At 43.8% G+C, this 18,452-nt stretch overlaps 1 protein-coding gene across 1 annotated transcript in view; it reads left to right on the top strand.

The window, feature by feature from the left end:
* NIBAN1 (niban apoptosis regulator 1) overlaps nucleotides 1–18,452 on the top strand; it is a 100,965-nt gene that overhangs the window by 69,269 nt on the left and 13,244 nt on the right. The window contains 3 exon segments of the mRNA XM_084851371.1: nucleotides 10,216–10,331; nucleotides 14,017–14,121; nucleotides 15,629–15,791. Of these exon segments, the coding sequence (XP_084707497.1) occupies nucleotides 10,216–10,331; nucleotides 14,017–14,121; nucleotides 15,629–15,791 (384 nt within the window).

Genomic DNA, 18,452 nt, shown 5'->3' with positions numbered 1-18,452 from the left:
CTTTTGTCACCACTATTTGCCTCAGTTTCGCAGTCTCCCTTCCTGAAAACATCAGTTCAGGCACAGGCACATGTCCTATATCTTCTGCAGTGAAGACAGATGAAAAGAATTAATTTAGCTTTTCCGCAATCCTGCTTTAGTACTCCTTTAACTCCATTGTCATCCAGTGGTCCAACTGCCTCCTTAGCTGGTTTCCTGCTTCTGATATATTTAAATAATTCTTTGTTGTTGGCCTTGATGTTTTTAGTGATACACTCCTCAAAATGCTTTTTGCATCTCTTATTGTCTGCTTGCATCTCCTTTGTTCAAGTTTGTGCTCCCTTTTGTTTTCCTCATTTGGTCAAGAGTTCCATTTTCTGAAGGAAGCCTTCTTAGCTTCCTTGAGATTGCTCGTTACCCATGCTGGTGATTTCTTGGACTTGGTGCTAGCTTTCCTAACCTACGTATTCTAGCTGAGCTTTTATTATTGTGGTTTTAAGTAACCTCCAAGCATTTTAAAGGGATTTAACCCTCTTGACTCCCCCTTTCAACTTCCTTTTTACCATTTCCCTCATTTTAAAGAAGTTTCTTCTTTTAAAGTCAAATGTGACTGTGTTGGACTTCCTCGGCAATTTCCCACTTAAATACATATTAAATCTGATAGCATATTAAATCTGGTCACTGTTTCCAATTGGTTCAATAACACTCACATCTCATACTAGGTCCTGGACGACAAACCTTAGAATTAAATCCAGGGTCACCTCCCCTCTGGTCAGTTCCATGACCAACTGTTCTAGGAGAGAGTTGTTCAGGGCGTCAAGAAATGTATCCTCTTTGTTGTGACTGGAACATGCATTTATCCGTCAATGTGGGGGTAATTGAAGTCACTCATTATTACACTTTCTAGTTTGGAGTAGAGATGTAAAATTTCCAGAAACGTTGAGGCCATGAGGAAAAAAGGGTTTTTTTCCTTCTCCCAGAAAAAAAAATGGAATTTTTGGGAAAAATTGAAAAATACGCAATACAGTTTTTTTAGTGCGCCTTACAGTTCTAAACTCACTCTGTTGCTTTAAGATCGCTTTCCCCAACCTGGTGCCCTCCAGATATTTTGAACTTCAGCTCCCATCAGCCTCAGGCAGCATGGCCAATGGTCTGGCCACTGTAGTCCAAAACATCTGGAGGACACCAGGTTGGGGAGGGCTGCTTTAGGAACATAAAGCAGCCTTTCTGTTCCTAAAGTTATTTAAGGGACAACTTAGTTTGCTCATAAAAATATCATTATATTTTCAAACATTTTAAAGTAAACTCAGTTAGTAAATTTATAATGATTGTCTGAATAGATTAGAGCTACATTAAATGACTGCTGCAGCTTCAGAAACACCGGACTCCATAGAACAAAGCCCAAGCTGTCATGCGTGCACATTTACTGTCATGAATGCACAATAGGGAATGTACTCACATGTTGGGAAACTGAGCATAAATGTCTATCAGTAAAATACACTTTAGATCAATAATTTTAATAAGCAGTGAAAGAAAAAGCTATGCTGGGAATCTTATAAACAGGATTAAAAAAAAATTCCCCCTGGCTTCATTATTTTCAGACATTTTACAACACAAGCCTTTCTATAAAAGTATTCTTATTACATAGTTTTAGAAATCATTTTGGGGGGGAGTACAGGCTGGGTAACAACATATAAATACTTTGTCTTAAATTCTAAAAGGAAATTTTCATAATCCAAAGCTGTTCATTTTTTCCCATTTTTTGGAGAAAAACAAAAATGGTCCACAGGGGAAAAAAAAAATTCCTCCCCAGATTTTTCCGTTTTTTCCCTGGGCTTTAACATTTCTAGTTTGGAGGCCTCCCTGATTTCATTTTCCATCTCAAGATCACCCTGAGCATTCTGGTCTGGGGGATGATAGCATGTTCCTAGCACTAAATTACTTTTTGAGCCTGGAGCCACAGCACTTCTGTAGAGGAGTCTGCCCCTTTTAAGTTTTCTTGTCTGCTTGAAACCATGCCCCTTTTGATGTACAGAATGACACCTCCTCCAGTACACCCTTCCCTGTCCTTCTTATAGAGTTTATATCCAGAGATGATTATATCCCAGGTTTCAGTAATGCCCTCTATATCTAGGTTCTTCTTTAAAACCAGACACTCCAACTCCTCCATTTTGGTTCAGAGGCTTCTAGCATTAGCATAGAAACACCTGTACATGGTGTCCCTCCCCAGACGTCTCTGGCGTGTACATCTTCTGCTACGACACTTATGCCTCTCTGACTTGGTATTGTGTTTCACCATGTGCTCATGGCCTATTTCCTCCCCATCTCCATTTGGGCAACCAGAAACACTTTCATCTTATCCCAAAGGGATTATTCAACTTGATCAGATCCTTCCCAGCTCCTGTCACTTTCCCCCAGGGTTCAGTTTAAAAGCTGCTCTGTCACCTGTTTTTAGGTTAGCTCCAGCAGTTTGGTGCCCTTTTGGTTCAAGTGGAGCTCATCTCTCTTGTACAGGCCCAGCTTGTCCCAAAATGTTCCCCTGTACTGAACAAATCTGAGCCCTTCCTTCCTACACCACTGTCTCATCCATACACTGAGACTCCTCAACTGCTGTGCATGTGGAACAGGTAGCATTGCTCGGCCCCATGGATTCTCCAGTATGGGGTTCCTCAGGTTTTGTCCCCTGTGCTATTTCATATCCACATGAAACCATTGAGTGGGGTCATCTGGAGTTTTGGAGTGCGTTGCCATCAGTATGCTGATGACATGCAACTCGGCTTCTCCTTTCGATCTTCATCAAGTGAGGCTGTGGATGTGCTAAATCAGTGCCTGGCTGCGAAAATGGACTGGATGAGGGCTAATAAACTGAAGCTCAATCCAGACAAGACTGAGATGCTGTTGGAGGGTGTTCAACCAGTTCTGGATGGGGTTGCACTGCCCATCAAGGAGCAGGTTTGTAGTTTGGGTGTTCTCCTGGAGCCATCTCTATCACTTGAGGCTCAGGTGGCTTCAGTGGCTTGGAGTGCCTTCTACCAGGTTTGGCTGGTGGCCCAGCTATGCCCCTATATGGACAGGGATAACTTGGTTTCAGTAATTTATGCTCTAGTAATCTCCAAGTTAGATTGCTGTATGTACTCTATGTGCATTGAAGACTGTTCAGAAGCTTCAGCTTGTGCAAAATGTGGAAGCCAGATTAATAACTGGGACCAGAAGGTCTGAGCACATAAGACCAATCCTGGCTCACTTGCATTGGCTGCCTGTATGGTTCCAAGCCCAATTCAAGATGCTGGTTTTAACCTATAAAGCCTTACATGGCTTGGGACCACAATATCTGATGGAACGCCTCTCCCAACATGAACTTACCCGTATACTACGATCAACATCTGGAGCCTTTCCCGAATACCTCCTCCAAGGGAGGCTTGGAAGGTGGCAACAGGGGAGAGAGCCTTCTCAGTGGTGGCCCCTCTGACTATGGAATGAGCTCCCCACTGAGGCCCACCTGGTGCCAACGCTGTCATCTTTTCAGCACCAAGTTAAGACTACCCTCTATGTCCAGTCATTAATGCCACTTAATGGCATATGATGGAGCACGTATGTTGGCTTTCTTGAACAGGTCTGTTATTGAAATTGTGAACTGAAATCGTTTTTAGCTATTTAATTGTTTTAAACTATGTATCTTAAAAAAAATAGACCACTTTTTATTATAATGTTGTATTATAATGTTTATAATGTTGTAGTTTTTGTATTTATTGTTATGAATTGTTGTGAACTGCCCAGAGAGCCTCAGCTATTGGGCGGTATAGAAATGAAATTAATAACAACAACAACAACAACAATTTCAGAGAAAGCCAGCTTGGTGATCCTGGATTTCAACCTTCTACCTAGCAACCTAAATTTGGGTTCCAGGACCTCATGACTACATTTCCCCATGTCACTGGTATCAACATGGACCACAACCATTGACTCTACTATCCACTATCTACAAAACTATCTTGACAGCACATGATATCTGCAACCTTTGCACCAGGCAGTTTGTTTGTTTGTTTGTTTGTTTATTTATTCATTTCATTTCTATACCTCCCAATAGTTGAAGCTCTCTGGGCAGTTCACAAAAATTAAAACCAAAAAGCGCACAGTAAAACAATATACAATATACAAGCATTAAAATATAAAAACATTAACACCACAATATAACAATACATCCAGAATAAAACCGGAATAAAACCTAGCAGCAATGCAGAGATTTAAAATACAGATTTAAAACAGCAAAGCTAAACGTCTAGAAAGCTAAAATGCTGAAATGCCTGGGAAAATAAAAAGGTCTTCACCTGGCGCGGGAAGGAATACAGTGTAGGTGCCAGGCGAACCTCAGTAGGGAGCTCATTCCACAGCCAGGGTGCTACAGCAGCAAAGGCCCTCCTCCTAGTAGCCACCCGCCTCACTTCCTTTGGCAAGGGGTCATGGAGAAGGACTGCTGAGGATGATCTTAAGGTCCAGGCAGGCACATATGGGAGGAGGCGATCCTTCAGATAACCTGGCCCCAAGCTGTTAAGGGCTTTGAATGTTAATACCAGCAGCTTGAATCAGGCCTGGAAATGGACTGGCAGCCAGTGCAGCGGGAAAAGTACTGGCATAATATGAGCTCGTTGGCCAGTCCCTGTTAACAATCTTGCTGCCCTATTTTGGACCAGCTGAAGTTTCCGGACGGTTTTCAAAGGCAGCCCCACATATTGCAGTAATCCAGACGAGAAGTTATTGGAGCATGGATAATTGTAGCTAGGCTATCTTTGTCCAGATAAGGGCGTAGTTGGTATACCAGCCTAAGCTGGTATAAAAAGCTCCCTGCCAGGCTCACTATCACTCTCAGGAATTTGTACCGGAAGGGGCTGTCCCCCTGGCTGCTCCTCTGAACAGCACGCAGGTTCCTCTCCCGTGGTTTCTATTTCTTCCTCAGAATCAGAACTGCTTTGGGGCTCTCTGGGCTCCGATCCAACCCTGACAGTGTGACCCCTTCATCAGCCATAGCTACAGTGAAAATAAATCTGCCACCACTGATGCCCGAATTACAATGGTGAAGGTGTGCTGTGCAGGCTGTACTCCGGTGCCGAGCAACAGGAAGAGGGGCGTGTGGTGTTCGAAACTGCCCCCCCCCAAGTAAGAGAGCCCCGAAAGCAGCACCACTTCCCAAGAAGGAGCAATGCCACTATAGAGTGTCTACACGTATGGGACATAGCGAAACTGTTACATGATGCTGCAAAATCCACCAGAAAAATGTGGGCTGTTTGCAAAATGTTGATGTCATGTGGACACTGGGTGAAAATACAGGCGATGAGCCATTGCAATTGCATAATAAAAGCCTTGTGTGGAAGTGCCTTCTGTCTCACTGGTTTGGGGCTCAGATCTTATTTCTGCCTTGCACTCAAGTTTCTGACTTTGGAGGTTGCTTGTCCTTGTCTAGTCCAGAATTTTGTTTCCAGTAGTGGTTAGCAAAATGTCTTGAGGAAGCTTATAGGCGGGGATTGAGAGCAACAGTCCTCCCATTATTTTGTCTCCAGCATCTGGTATGCAGCATGGGTACACTGCCTCCGAACATGGAGGTTCCATTTAACTATCATGCTTGATGGGGGGGGGCATGGATGGAATTGGAGTGAAACGACAAGAATGTGTGGTGGGAGTGGCTTAGCAGAGGGCAGGAACCTGCGGTCCTCTCACATTTTGGAGGAACCAGCTGCCACTGCCTCCTTTTCAACTTTTGTACACATGATTAGATAGCACTTCCACTCGTGCCATACTGTCAGACACTAGAACAGCCTTGGCCAACCTGGTGCCCTCCACATGTGTTGGAGTACAACTCTCATCATCCCCAGTCAGCATGGCCAATGAGAGTTGTAATCCAAGATATCTGGGGAGCACCAGTTTGGGGAAAACTGCAGCAGAAGCTGGGGAGGGACCAGGGCTGGCCCAATTCATTTTGCTGCCTGAGGTGAAGAACAAGATGGCACCCCACTTCCATTCCATGTACAAAAGCCTACTGGACTGGTGGTTGAATCTTCCTTAAACACTGACAGTGGGACAGCATCCTCCACTGCACCTGAAGGCAGCACGCTATCTTAGGGGGCACAGGCCAGGCCGCATGGTCTACAGCTGTGTCCTCCAACACTTTCCTCCCACCTTGCAGCAACTGCTACCTGAGGTGACTGCCTCGCTCTGCCTAATGATAGGGCCGACCCTGGGAGGGACTAATTCTATCATTACATCTGAAAGCACGTGGACATGATAGAAGCTCAGTTTACTACTGGCTGGGGTGGTGACCTCTTGGTTACATCTAAATGCCAGCCCTCTAGCTCAGGGGTGGGCAGAAAGTAGATCTCCAGGTGTTTTGGACTTCAACTCTCAGAAGTCCCTGATAGCATGGTCAATAGTTAGGAATGCTGGGAGTTAAAGTTCAAAACATCTGGAGATCTACTTTCTGCCCACCCCTGCCCTAGCTGGTCCTCTTATTCCTTTCTGGCTATGAATGAGCACAACCGTTAAATATGAAAATACATGACTCAGAGTCCCACCACTGCAGTAATTACAGCTTTTGTGCCTTTCTCTGGCCAAACCCCTGCACAGGCTGGAAGCTCCCAGTGGCTAGCCCCTCCTGGTGGTCAGAATGGTACGCAGAAATGCCCTTGTATGCCAAAAAGTGGATGGCCTTCTTGCATGCACCTCTTGTCTGCAGCATCAAATAAATACCTAGTGATCGTAGAGCCTGCACAATAGCGTACCATTTTGAAATGGGGCTTCAGTCTAATGTAGCCTTCCCCAACTTGTTGCCCTCCAGGAAGCTTGCACTACAACACCCAGCATCCCCCAGCCATCACATGCTGGGAGAGGGCACCAGGTTGGGGAAGGCTGGTCTAGTATGTGCTTAGTGGTTCAGCTGAAGCTGTAGTTCTCAAAGAGTGAGGTTGTTAGGGGAGAGGCAAGGTCCTTCTGTCCCATTCCTATCTAGCCTTGGACCAGAAAGTACAGTGCCTCAGGCACATCCCAGTCCTTTCCAATAGCTGTTATAGCTATCAGGCCATTGCCGCCCATGCTGGATGCCAGGAAATGGAGCCATTGCAGGCAGGGGGAGACGTAATTGCATATTCCCTCATTAAGAAGGTTAATGAATAAATCAGCCCTGTGAGTGAATGTAAGAAATCATTTTTTACTGAGGTTTCTGATCAGTAAAAGTCTTGGAAGCCTCTGTAAAACTGCTGTGATTAATGCTTGTATCAATATGCTCCCATGTGGTGAAACAGGAGTACAACTACAGATATATGTTTTTCCTAATGAAAACCTGGAGTATCTGATATTTACAAATGTGTACCTGTGTTGTTCGACCCTCCCACCCCCAAATCCTTGTGTTGCTACAGTGTCTTTGTTCCACTACACAAGGGCACATTTATACCATTGTTAGGGAAGAATTGGAGCTGTTTCTAATGGCTGGGTTAGAAATCTTTGTGAAAATAAAATGAATGGTACGGTTAAAGTTGTACTGAGTAGCTGTCGGTTCAGTTTTCCAGGAATCCACAGACGTGTGTGTGTGTGTGTGTGTGTGTGTGTATCTCTATATCTGTATCTCTGTATATCTACATTACCAGAAGATGTAGTGACGGCCTCCAATTTGGATGACTTTAAAAGGGGATTAGACAAATTCCTGGAGGAGAAGGCTATCAATGGCTACTAGTCCTGTTGGCTGTGTGCTACCTCCAGTGCCAGAGGCAGTATGCCTGTGTACACCAGTTGCTGGGGAACTTGGGTGGGAGGGTGCTGTTGCATTTGTGTCCTGTGGGTTCCTGGTCGACAGCTGGTCAGCTACTGTGTAAACAGAATGCTAGAATAGATGAGCCCTTGGTCTGATCCAGCAGGGCTCTTCTTATGTTCTTCTATCCATCCATCCATCCATCCATCTAGGATAAGGATTCAGCAAATAACTTTTAGAAGCGATGTTGTTACCAGATATTGTTGTCCAGATGTGCACATGAACTTCCACGTGTACCTGTTGAACCTGGAGGTGCACGGATCTTCTTCAGAGGCTTGCTGTGCACCTAGTAGATCTTTCACAGTAATGCAACAAAATGGCAAGATGAGCTCAGGAGCACAGACAGCTGAAACATAGATGTATTATCTGAACATAAATGTTTACAGAAAGAAGAAGGCTTTAGTAGTACGCTATTCCTAATGATAGTGATAAGACTGAGTTGGTGAATTATAGTTCATCAAATAAGGAGTAGGGAGAAATGGCCAGGGAGGGCTTGGGGGGTTGAGTACGACAAGGGGTCCTTTGAGTTTCAGGGGCAAAGGGTGGGACACTTGAGAGGCAGAATGGTTAAATTCAGAGCAATTTCAGGAGGAGGAAGAAATAAAGTCAAAGCCAGGAGGAAGAAATAAAGGTGAAGCCACTTTGTTTCAGAGTAAGGGGGAACCCAAAAGACCTCACTTCAGGATTGGTCACAGATGCCCGCTAACTCACAGTGGGCACAAGCTACTCTTTGGATACTTTGGGGTGTAATCACCCCAAGATCAGTCCTATTCAGGCCAGGCTGATATAGGTGATAATGGGGAGACTGAGCAGTTGGCTAAGCTGTTATTAGGAATCCCGGAGTCCCGCAAAAGTGTGGAATACAGTTCAAAAATTGAATTTGGAATGGAGAGTCCTAAAATGAGGTCTCTCTAATTATCCTGACTAAGAAAAATGACAAACACAGGCAAGGGAATTTGGGGGAAGGAGGTGAGGAAGGGAAGCTAGCTAAGCAATGTTTGATTGCATTTGGCTCAAGACCCTGAAAGACCTCAGCACAATGCCCTGGACACCCCACCTGTCCACTGGAAAACACTCTGAGCTTAATGTCCACAACCATAACTTACTCAACATCCTGCTGCAAGACTCGGCTGCCCCAGTAGCTCCAAAAGGCTGCGCCACCCAAGAAGGCAGTACTCCCCATCTGACAAGCAACCAAGTTCCCAGCGTGGGTGGGGAACCCCACTGAAACGGATGTGGGCAAAATGCACCAATTTGTGCTTCACGGTGTGCGAAGCTCTGCGTGGATATACATGGCAAGGGATCTATCTGGGCATAAAAGACTGAGGTGGTTCAAGCAGGAAAAGAGGAACTCTGGCCCTGGAAATGTGGGTTAGGCACCAGAGTAGGAGAGGGAGAATGCTAGGTATGGCTCACAAGGAAGGGGCTGCAAGACAAGCAAACACCAGGTGCAGCAGGACAGAGTGCCTGTCCCTGCTGGATCTCCTGATCAAAACGCATACAAGTGGGCTGGTCGCAAGGGCAGTTATTGACTTCAAACTGGAGGCAATGACTTTGGGCAGACTCAGGATGAAGTTAAAACAAGGGGTACCATAGCTTGGCTCTGGGGATAAATAGGAGACTTCCATTGGACTTCTGGCTTGCATGACTGAGTTATGGCTGGTCAAGTAAGCATCACAAACACCATACTTACAAGAAACAATTAGGAAGAGGTTCCTAAAACAAAGGATACTACAAGACATACTTGGGTGGCACTTCAGCCTGCTGATCTATCTTGAGTTGAGGGCACTCCAGGATTGGACCATGTTTCCCACCAAGGCTTTAGATTGGCCAGTTTAAAAGCACCCTGATGGTTTGACCAAGGCAGTGGTCAGGAAGGCATTTGCAGTTCTCAAGCTTTGCATACTGCAGAAGGGCAATTCTTTTCCTCTTGATTCAATTAAGATAGAGGACATACAGGTCATAAATTTCAATTGCAATAAAGGCAGGTAGCCTGGCATGCTATCATCAGGATCCTGTCTTTTCCAGTGGCTATGAGACCCTTGTTCGTGCAGCCTTCCCCAGAAGGAAAGACATATTTAACAGGGTGTGATGCCAGTATGAATCCGAAATCCAAACAGTGTGTACACACAAGCTACTATGGCTGAGCTTCTCAGTAACAATGTTCTTGGAATGATAATTGCATTAATTAGTCTTGTTTGGCTCCATGATTGACTTTGCCTACTACCCTTAATGAGAAATTGTTTCCCAGTTCACAACTGAAGGAAAAAGTAACTGCAATAAAGCATCCAAATATGTGGAATGAGTAAACATCTAAGGTTTTTGTACTTGGTGTAGGGGGAAGAAACCCAATATCTGATTGAATCACTTCGTAATGACAGAATATGAAAAATATTGGCCTTTGTTAATCCAAATCAATAGTTGCCATTCATTGTTTCTTTCAGATTTTTTCAAGCAGTCCTCCTTTGAAGCTCAAGCATTTTTAGAAGCTGTCCAGTTCTTCCGCCAGGAAAAAGGCCACTATGGATCATGGGAAATGATAACTGGCAATGAAATTCAGGTACTTTATTTTGCTTTTGTAGCCTAGCCCAGATAGCTTCCCAATAAGGGAAGTGTGTGGAAAGCCTGGGACAAGAAAAACCACCCCAAATTTGTTGTGCTTCATTAAACTTCCAGTGAGCCATGCATGAAACACTTGGGGATGGATCCAGACTAAGGTGAGCATGCTTTAGTTCCATTTCAGTGGAACTAAATGGGACTAAACCATGACTAACTTAGTTCTGGATCCAACCCTTTGACATGGTTTGATATAAATTTCTATGACAAATAACATTCCTTTGTTTTCTAGGAAACAATACAAATAAAAAGAAATGCAAGGCTTGTGTCCTACAAATGCTAACTACTGAATATAAGACGATGAATCCATTTAGGTCTGCTATTAGTATTAGTCATTACTTTCAGGGGAACTGTTGATATTTTATTCAGCTCTTCTAGCAATGAATATTTGTTACTGGAATAATGCCTCCGCCCCTGCCCCACAAGTATGGATAGGATTTGTTTATATAATGATCACTGGTCAACACTGTTAGATTTTTTTTTAAAGTGACATTACTCTGTGTAAAGCTGTTGGGGTGGTGGGATTGTTCAGAAAAATGTAGTTACAGGTTTGTGAGTGAATTATAAGCAAAAGGATTTTTTAAACCCATACAAGAGCCGAAATTCAGAAATGTCAGGTGCCTTGTGGGTCATGTCCACTTCACTTAGCCTCTCCCTCATCTGCAGTAGGATGATGATAATACTGACCTATCATACAGTAGGAATTACTGAGATAATCAAGTATGTTAAGTACTTTGAACACTTGAAATGCATTATGTAAAGCTGTGACTATTACCAACAATGCAAATATTACTTGGAGGGTGGCAGGGTTGATGTTCAGCCAGAAATCATACGCAAATATAAAATAAGTAGAAGTTTAGTTTCCCATCAGGTTTGAAAGCTGGGACTACATCCATACCTGTGTTTGGGGCTGAGGGATGCCTTTTAGTATCCGCTAAACCAAAATGTGATTGCATTTGGAAATTATGACGTACCTCAGGGGACGAAAGATAAAAGTACTATTTGAAACTTAGACATTTTCACATTTACCTGAAAATCCAAAGCATCTCATTAGCTGACTTGGCAGGCACCAGGAATTACTCATACCCCATCTCCTTCTTGAGACTGATTGTAGCAGAGCTTAGATGAATTACATTATTATCTCCTTGGTAATCAGTCATGCTGTAACTGATGTGTGTATATCGTGTTCTCATATTAGCTTTGACCAAGTATTATTTTTTAGGCCATTTCCTAGCCTAACAGAACAGTTTGCAATGGCTTGCATAAAATTATTTCAGGAAGGTTTTTTTCAAAACCTCATAAATATCCACATTTATATCCAAATTGTACATCATGTCCTAATCTTACCAACATGTGCTTAGCAGTGTCCTTCAATGCTTTCTGTTCACCTTTGGTATAGACTCTACGCTATAGAGGCTTGATAGGACCAAACCCATTCAGTCTCTTTGACAGGAGAGATCTGATACTTATTTACTGGAGCTTGAAGATGAAATGATGGAACAATGATTTTCAAGCTTGCTACTTTTAGAGAACACTTATCACACTGAGTGGTCTGCTGAGAAACTCCTGCATGTTAGCCATGGTGGAGCTGCATGTTGCAAAGGATTCTGGGAAATGTTCTTGGGGCACATGCAGTTCATGCAGGGTGCTGGCCAGTCCTATTGGGCCTTCCCATTGTGGTACATAATCTGAGAGCAAGCCAACACCCCACTGTAGATATGCATAGCAGGAGAAAACCACTTGAGGTGGACAAGCTGCTTTTCAGGAATATGTAACCGACATTATTCATCTTCTCAGTAAGAAACCTTTGAAAAGCCTCTGAGGAACCCCAGGGCTCCCTAGAAATTGATGCCTCTATCATGCCACCTTGTTCATCTCCACTCCAGCCTTTGTAACTTGGCTAAATTGAGACCTGGCAATTCCATGAACCTCAGTGGTGGAAGTAAGCAGGTACAGAGTATCAGGTTTAGTGGTGGTATGGTAGTACTGCTATAAATGGGGCAGGTGGGATGTTCACCATTATAGCTGTAATCCTTTGATTGATTACGGACTTGATGGCAGTATTTTTAAATCTTCCCTGGACAGAGTCTAATCTTAATACTTGTCTTCAATGGACTCCACAATAATATTAAACTGTTACTTTAAAGAAAAGGGCCCAGTCAAATATGGGAGGGGCAGTGCTAAGATGATGCAGTTAAAGGAGGAGGTGTGAGACTTCAAAGCCAATAGTATTAATGAGATTCCCCCCATCCATCACTGATGAAGCTACAAGTAATTATAACGTGCAAGGTTTACACAGCAACAGAACTCAGTGTCAAAGACCTCTACATGAAAGGGGAATAGTAACTAAGGGGAATAGTAACTGAGAATATAGTTATTCTCTCATCCACTTCTAACCCATCTCTCCACAAGCAAGGTGTATTTAGATGGTTAGGAATGATGTGGCAGTGTGGTACTGTGTCATGACACCCTGGGAACCCAGTGGAGTGGAAATCCACTGTATTATGAATTCTGCAACAATCCTAACTGCCAAAAAAAAAATAAAGACTCTCAAATACCTTTTGAATAAAGCCTCTAAATGGTAAATGTGTTTAGCTTCCAATTATCTTGAATCAGTTGGCAGGGGTGTAATGCCAGTTCACACATGCATGTTGATCACCTGATGTCTGTAGCATCAAATGATGATCACCTGATGGCTGTAGCATCAAATGATAAATTATCACAGATCACACACCACAGATAGGACTTTCCCATCAACTCAGACTGAATGTTTTTTTCAGTGGAGTCAGTTTACACATTTCAGCTGTGAGTTATCCAGCGATGTACGTGCATGTGAGTCAGCTCATAGTTTCTGAGTTTATGTAGAACTATCCTCAAACTCAGGCCACGTTTGAAGGGTGATATATTGGTTTAATAAGCCAAAATACAAATGGGCTTTGTAGCTGTGCACTCAACTCTGTCGCTCCTCCATTTGTGTGACCAGGCAAACAAACCAGTATCAAAAAACGAAAAGGGAAGGCGCTACGTGCAAAAAACATCCAAAAAGGAAAAAAATCCCAATACGCCACTGAGTATGGACTGTAACAGTTATTTATTTGTTGTGCAGATCTCTAAAATACTCATGGACTATATAAACATTATTTAATTTTTGTACAGATCGCTAGAATTCCGACACGTTTTGAGACATATGTCTGTTCCTCAAGAGCAATTGCTCTCTTAGACAAGCCTGTTTCTGTTTTTGTAGAAACTCGTCTGTTCTGTCAGCTGTCAGAACCAGTATGCCTTCCATTACAGCTTCCTGATTCAGACGAACCAGGAGACTATGGATAATGAATTCGGAACAAGCCAGGATATGAAACTGTGGTTTGAAGCTGGCTTACTATCCTGGCTTGTTCCAAAGCCGTTAACCTTAGTTAACCTTGGTTTCCCTGTTCAGATGAAAAGGGAAACTATAGTTAATTGAAGAGTTCCTCATTTGTTTACCCTTGCAGTGAAGGGAGGTATGAAGGGGTTGCATGCACACTCACAAGGCTCATTCATACTCCAGTTTATTAAGCTGAGATATGATTGTATGAAGCAGCCCATGACATTCAGATACGTCTAAATTATTCTGTTTTGTCCCTTTGTAGATTCTCAGCAATCTTGTGATGGAGGAGCTCTTGCCTAGCCTTCAGACTATGTTGCTTCCAAAAATGAAAGGGAAGAGGAATGACCGAAAGAGGTCATGGTTTGGTGTAAGTATTGCTTTGCATTCCTCTCATTCCCTGAGCAGTAGAAATGTTGAGGGCAGCCTTGTACAAGAGGAGTGGTTTGGAAACTGATGGTGCTTTTTGCCATAACAGTTTGTTCGCAAATATACAGGCTGAGCATAAGGAGGGGAGCAGGCAGGCATATAATCAGGCAGTACTAGTATTGAAACAGAATCAGTCCCTCAAAGATACCAGCAGCTCCCCAAGGATGTTTCTTACCAGCGTGCTTCAAAATTTACACTTTGACTAAAGGTGCAATCCTATGGGGATAGTCGGCCACCTCCGAACTCGGAGGCAACCAACTGTCAGGATTGCCCCTGTTGCCTTCTGTTTCCTCCAATAGCTAGAATCAACATTCAAACAAAAGGGCTGCTTTCCAAGGCTTTAATTCTATTCAACCTAATGAAGCTTACAGATGCTAATTGCCTGAGACTCAGGGGAAATACAAAGGAACAGCCTGCTAAGGGTTTCTAAGAGTTAGGATGTCAGTTGGTCTCCGTTTGGGGAAAAGTGCGGCAACTCTCTGAACTTAAGGAGTAGGAGGAGAAGGTCCCCCCCTCCCCTGTGGGGCCTCGGGGTGCAGCTGTTGACATTGAGCCAATCGGCTGAGTGCTTCAGCTCAGCTCCTGCAACCTCTCGCTTGTGCCTGCGCCTCATGTCTAAAAGCTCAAGTTGTCCCTCCCTTTCCATGCCAGGGTCACTATCGCTCCCAGGAATGTGAGCAGGGGGGGCCCTCCCCCTCCAGCTGCGCCTCTGAAACCTGAGAGAGTTCCTCTCCCATGGATTGTATCTCCTCCTCAGAATCAGAACTGCTTTGGGACTCTATGGGCTCAGATTCAACCCTGACACCAACTATCCAATGCAGGGCTGGTGAAGCATGGAGGGGATCTTCTCCATGCTTCAGCTGCCCTGCATTTGCGGCTAGATGGCTGATTTTGGCTGCCTAGCTGAAGCTGCTGAGAGCAGGGTGGGAGGCCAGATGACACATAGGAAGCGTTGTACTGGCGCTTCTGCTGTCCCCTCCCCGCCCCCAGGAATGCCACCTTTCCCCCTGCTCCACGCTGCTCTTCCGCTCATGGAGCCAGGGACGAACTGTGCTGCCTATGAGGCAGTAGGGGAGGGGGCGGGGAGGCAGTTTTCTGAGAACCGACATCCGAGCACTAGCTCCGAGGTCGGTTCCCCAAAACCAAAAAATCTTATGGCTGTCTTGCTGCTGTCTAGCAGCCATAGGATTGTGCCCTAAATATATTCAAAACTGTTCCTAGTCTCTATCCAGGCAGGTGGGGTGTTTCAAAAACTTTGGGGGCTTGGTGTATCCACCAACACTCATGAGCTGTTTAACAAGCAATTTCAGTGGTTGAGCTGTACAAAAGCCTGCAGTGAAAGTAATCTTTTTAATACCTGGAACATGCTTGCAACTGCATGGTAAATTCATGGAATAACTGGCTTGCATGGCCGTTGGCGATTGACTCATTCATGCTTTCTATTATAGATATTACAAGAAACCTATCATTTGGTTCAAGATCACGTTTCAGATGGGTTACGTGCCCTGAAAGAGGAGTGTAAAGAAGTTACTATGAGCCTTGAAGGAAATATTCGTTCAAACATGGATCAGATTGTGACCTCCAAGAACTATGTAGCTGACAAAATAAAGGGTAAGTTGAATGTTAAATATTCTGTATTTTTCCATTCCTCCTTCAACCACTGAGAAAATTAGGTCTCCTGGCATGGAGAGACAGTGATAAGAAAAATGTCACTTTAATCTTCTGTGTATTAAGCTGCTGTTAAAGGCACAGGAACATGACCAGTAAAACCAGTTGGCAACCGTAACATTTACATTCTGGGTGAAAGCTCTTGGCCCCAGATTTCCAGAGGTTACCGCTAGTTAAGATGATTCCACCTTCATACTTTGGGCATTAACAGAAGTGATTAGTAGCTTGTTCATGGGGCTAACACTGGGGAGGAGATGTTCAGGGATATAAACTTTTACCTTTTTCTCTTCCTTGAACTAGTCAAAAAGTATGTAGTTCCATTACAAGCTGGCAACATAGTGATGGCACACATCTATTATTAAAATTAGAGGAGGCCTAATCCTAGGAGCTTCTTTTTTATTTTAAAATGCAGCAAAGCAATGTAAACCACAGTATGGTATAAATAAAGGTGAGCAATTTTACTCCTAATTAGACATGAGGTCCTACACATGCTTACCTGGGAGAAGGCCCCATTGAAAATATGGGGACTTATTTCTTAGTAAACATGCATAGGGTTGTGCTTCATATCATGAGACTGAAAAATCTAATAGCATCATCTTGAGCATCTACAAAGCAATTCCAAGACTGAGTAAACTTTACCCGTTTTAATTAGAAATTAGTAATTCTTATTATGCCATCCTACTTCTTAAAATATCAGTACATGTTGTACTTCGATTGCCTTCCAGAGCCTCCACAGCAGCTCTAGTTCATGTTGGAATATCTGGGGTAATCCCAGGGCAAACATTTCATTTCCAGTATCTCCGTTGAGGTGCCCAGCTGCAAGAAAGGGCAATGGGTCCTGTGCTCATTTGTGTCAACAGGAGCTTTAACTACAGGACATCTTTTAATTATTACTTGTCATGCTTTCTTGATCTTGACGTTAGCTGGATAATTCTGAAAGCACCACCATATTGGTCAAATCCAAGCTGGTGGTTTCCTCCTCGTACTCTGGAAGATGGAGTAGAGTCATCGTTTTTTTCCCAGTGAACAGGTGTGCTACTCCAGTTTTGTCTGGTATATAGGAAGTGCTGTGCATTGCATTTCCACCATATATGTGCACATGCATCAATTAGAATTCCCAGTCCTGCAGCCAGTTCATGATGGGCGTTGGCTGTGTTACTTCTCATAGTAAAAATGGAGTGTGACCTCATCCTTGCAGCTTCCCCCTGTAGGCATTAGCATTTCCTTATTGGGAGATGCAGTTGAATACATTTTACATAGTGTGATCCTTTGCTTTCATTGCAATTTTAATGCGTGTTCGTCTTTTGTTTTGCTTTGATCGCCTATGCTTAATGAAGTTGATTCATAGATTTAAAGTTTGCAAAATGTTGTTTAAATTAGGTTGGCTCAACAGCAGGTAATGGTGAGAATCCTGTACACAGCTAGAAATTAACTGCTCCAAACTTTCATGCCCAGTAAAATAAATTTAAGGCATTTTGCTTGCAGTCCAAAGTTCTAAGTTGAATTATTAAACTACATCGCCCTCATATTGCTCAGGCTTTCCAGAATTTCATGGATATGTAGCCTATTGTTACCCCTTTTACTTTGTTGTTGTTGTTGTTCAGTCGTTCAGTCGTGTCCGACTCTTCGTGACCCCATGGACCATAGCACGCCAGGCCTTCCTGTCCTGCGCTCTCTCCCGGAGCATGCTCAAGTTCATATTCATTGCATCCGTGATGCTATCTAGCCATCTCATCCTCTGCCGTCCCCTTCTCCTTTTGCCTTCACTCTTTCCCAGCATCAGGGTCTTTTCCAGGGAGTTTTCTCTTCGCATTAGGTGGCCAAAATATTGGAGCTTCAGCTTCATTATCTGTCCTTCCAATGAGCAGTCAGGGTTGATTTCCTTTAGGATGGACTGATTTGACCTCCTTGCAGTCCAGGGGACTCGTAAGAGTCTTCTCCAGCACCACAGTTCGAAAGCATCAATTCTTCGGCGCTCAGCCTTCCTTATAGTCCAGCTCTCACAGCCATACATTACTACTGGGAAAACCATAGCTTTGATTAGACGGACCTTTGTCGGCAAGGTGATGTCTCTGCTTCTTACTATGCTGTCTAGGTTGGCCATAGCTTTCCTCCCAAGGAGCAAGCGTCTTTTAATTTCATGGCTACAGTCACCGTCTGCGGTGATCTTGGAGCCCAAGAAAGTAAAATCTGTCACTGCTTCCATTTCTTCCCCTTCTATATGCCAGGAAGTGATAGGGCCAGATGACATGATCTTAGTTTTTTTAATGTTGAGTTTCAAACCAGCTTTTGCACTCTCCTCTTTCACCCTCAACAAGAGGCTCTTGAGATCCTCTTCGCTTTCTGCCATTAGGGTGGTATCGTCTGCATATCGGAGGTTGTTGATAATTCTCCCGGCAATCTTAATTCCGACCTCTGATTCATCCAACCCGGCATTTCTCATGATGTACTCTGCATATAAGTTAAATAAGCAGGGTGACAATATGCAGCCTTGTCGTACTCCTTTCCCAATTTTGAACCAATCGGTTGTTCCATCTCTGGTTCTTACTGTTGCTTCTTGACCCTCGTACAGGTTTCTCAGGAGACAGGTAAGGTGGTCTGGTA

The sequence above is a fragment of the Heloderma suspectum genome, chromosome 4 (assembly GCF_057233095.1).
Source record: "Heloderma suspectum isolate Gila_16-S chromosome 4, 16-S_ref, whole genome shotgun sequence".
NCBI classification, from domain to species: domain Eukaryota; kingdom Metazoa; phylum Chordata; class Lepidosauria; order Squamata; family Helodermatidae; genus Heloderma; species Heloderma suspectum.
This window is presented reverse-complemented; position numbering and strand designations above follow the sequence as displayed.